The sequence below is a fragment of the Mandrillus leucophaeus genome, unplaced genomic scaffold (assembly GCF_000951045.1).
Source record: "Mandrillus leucophaeus isolate KB7577 unplaced genomic scaffold, Mleu.le_1.0 Scaffold765, whole genome shotgun sequence".
Taxonomy (NCBI): Eukaryota; Metazoa; Chordata; class Mammalia; order Primates; family Cercopithecidae; genus Mandrillus; species Mandrillus leucophaeus.
Genome location: NW_012108308.1, coordinates 719291 through 722182, shown reverse-complemented (window position 1 = coordinate 722182; position 2892 = coordinate 719291). Strand labels below are relative to the sequence as shown.

At 49.6% G+C, this 2892-nt stretch overlaps 1 protein-coding gene across 1 annotated transcript in view; it reads left to right on the top strand.

Annotated features, from left to right (window-relative positions):
* LACTBL1 (lactamase, beta-like 1) overlaps positions 1-2892 on the top strand; it is a 36397-nt gene that overhangs the window by 26304 nt on the left and 7201 nt on the right. Inside the window, exon 6 of the mRNA XM_011966591.1 lies at positions 1653-1758. Coding sequence (XP_011821981.1) covers positions 1653-1758 — 106 coding nt within the window. The remainder of the gene's footprint in view (positions 1-1652; positions 1759-2892) is intronic.

The window sequence follows — 2892 nt, the reverse complement described above, 5'->3', positions numbered from 1 at the left end:
ATAACACACATATATGTATTAGCTTATATGTAATATATATTATATATAATATTTAGTGTATATATTAGCTTATATATGCATCAAATATCTTTGGAAGGGAGCTAAAGAGACTGAAACATTAGGTTGCCTCCAGGGAGGGGAAATGGGTAGCTAGGGGGAAGGGTAAGAGGAAAATTTTTCATTGTATGCTCTTTGATTTCCTTTGAATCTTGAATCATGTAAATTAATTACTTATTAAAATAAATTGTTTTATAATCATAAAGCTGTGATAACAAGTCAAGATGAAGTCAACAAGGTTGGGGGGGGGAGCAGGCTGGCACTGGAAGATGAAGCCAGGGCACAGGAATTGGGCAGGGCAGGATCAGGAACAAAGCAAGGTGGATGTGGAGGGATTGCTCTGAAAGCTTCTGAAGGACCCTCTGTTGGCCGTTAGAGGGAGGGGTGCTGTGTTTCGCTGTGATTGACACAGCCAAGCAGGAGAAGGCAGGTACCGTCTGCCCCGCCCCAAATGCCTTCGATTGGTCATATCTGCAGTCATAAACCCATCAACCCCAAAAAGTAGGAATCCCTCAAGCGCCCACGGCGTCCTCTTTTTACAAAGTGTGTTCAGGCCTAAGTCTTAGTCAATGGATGTGGTAGGTGTCACTCCCACACACAGAACTAGGGCTCCTTCCTCCTCCTCCTCTTTCTCCTTCTCCTTCTTCTTCTTTTGGCAGGGTCTCACTCTGTGTCCCATGCTGGAGTGCAGTGGCATGAATATGGCCCACTGCAACCTGGCCTCCTGGGCTCAAGCAGTCCTCCTGCCTCAGCCTTCCAAGAAGCTAGGACTATAGACACGTGCTACCAAGTCCAGCTAATTATTTACTTTTTGTAGAGATGGGGTCTTGCTATGGTGCCCAGGCTTGTCTCAATCTCCAGGCCTCAGGTGATCCTCCCGCCTCAGCCTCCGAAGTGTTGGGATTACGGGCATGAGCCACCCCACCTGGACCAACTCTTTTTTTTGTTTGTTTTTTTGAGATGGAGTCTTGCTCTGTCGCCTAGGCTGGAGTGCATTGGCATGATCTTGGCTCACTGCAACCTCCACCTCCCTGGTTCAAGCAGTTCCCCTGCCTCAGCCTCCTGAGTAGCTGGGATTACAGGTGCCCGCCACCACATCCAGTTACTTTTTTTGTATTTTTAGTAGGGACGGTGTTTCACCATGTTGGCCAGACTGATCTGCAACTCCTGACCTCAGGCAATCTGCCTACCTTTGCCTCCCAAAGTGCTGGGATTGCAGACATGAGCCACTGCGCCTGGCCCCAAACTTTCTATAGTTGATGATAGCAATTATTTTTTGAGCAGTTAGTATGTGCCAGGCACCATATTAAACATTTTATCTAATCTAATCTAATCAGCCCTTGGATACAAGGATTATTTCCCTTATATTACAGATGAAGGACTGGGGCTCAGAGAGGCCCAGTGACCTGCCCAGTGACACACAGGCAGGAGGAGAAGGCAGGACTGGAGTCCACGCTAGGCTGATTTTCTTTTTTAAAAAGCCGATTTGTTGTTGTTATCTCTCAACTCACGGAAGGTGGGGAGGGAGTGCACCCAGGGGCCCACCATCCCACCCTCAGCCAGGCCCGGTAAGTCTGACCACTGCTCCTCCATAGGGCTGCCCAGAAGGCTGCGCTCCACTTCGCTGCTGTGGAAGGGCAGCACCCAGGAGGCCCTGAACCTGCTCAAGGATGATGTGCTGGTGGTGGACCCGGGAACCAGGTAAGGAGGAGAATTTGATGCCCAGCCTCACGTTAGGAGCCTCCTGGGGAGACACAGCTGCCTGAGAAAGAGCCCACATCACCTCATCCTAGGTGGTCAGAGCCAGGACAGACCTGCTCCCCAGCTGGAAAGGCCAAGGCCTAGAGAGGGGAGACCAGCAAGGCAGGGGAGAGCTGGGCCCAGAATCCTGTTCTGTTCGAATGGAATGTTTTTTCCATTCACCTTATTGAGCACCTACTTTGCCCCAGAAGGTGCTAAACACCCAGTTTGCTCCTTGTGGAGTTTGCACTCTTGTGAGGGAGACACTGAGCAAATAAGCAAGGTGAATACAGATTTTGCCAGGTTGGAAATAAATGGGTTACTGACCAGATGAGGCGTGGGTAGCTGGGTGGCCACTGAACAGAGAAGCCCCACTCTGGGAGCAGTGGGGCTGTGGGGCTGGAAAGAGGACAACTGGCACTCCCCGGCTTCAGGGGCCCCCTTCTGAGCCTCTGGTCAGTGACCCTTTTCCAAATTTGTCCCTCTGCTTCTCCAAATGCTGAACCTCAGGATCCACTTCCCTTAAGGAAGAAATGATCCAGGTGATGCAGAGAGAGGAGATGCTTGGACATCTTCAGGCTGGAGTCCTCCTCTCAGCTCTGCAAATAACTTACTGCAGTGTGACCTTGGGTGATGCACTTTATCTCTGTGAAACTCATCTAACTAATCTTCCTCATCTGCAAAAATAAGGAGGTTGGCCTAGAGTTCAGGAATGCCTCGTAGAATGTGTGAATTTTCACCCATCCTTGCACCTTTCTGAGGCACTATTTTAGAGATTCTGGAACTGTATTTGCTCTGGGAAAGAAAAGAGGCCTCTTGCTGGTTACTGGTGTCTGCCGCAGCCTGGAAGAAGGGAGGGGCAAGACCTTGCCTCATACATGGTCACTATCATTTTTGTTTCCCCAGAGCAGTGTAAGCCTTTAATTTTCCATTAGATAAGGTAAATCATACTAAAGTGTGAAGGACCAATAAGATTTGTGTGACAACTTTCCCAGGTGCACCGCTGAGCCCAGCCCTCTTCCAACCTGCTGTATGACCCCGGGCAATTTCCTGCCCCTCTCTGGGCCTTCCCAGAGGTAGAAGAGAGAGAGTCAA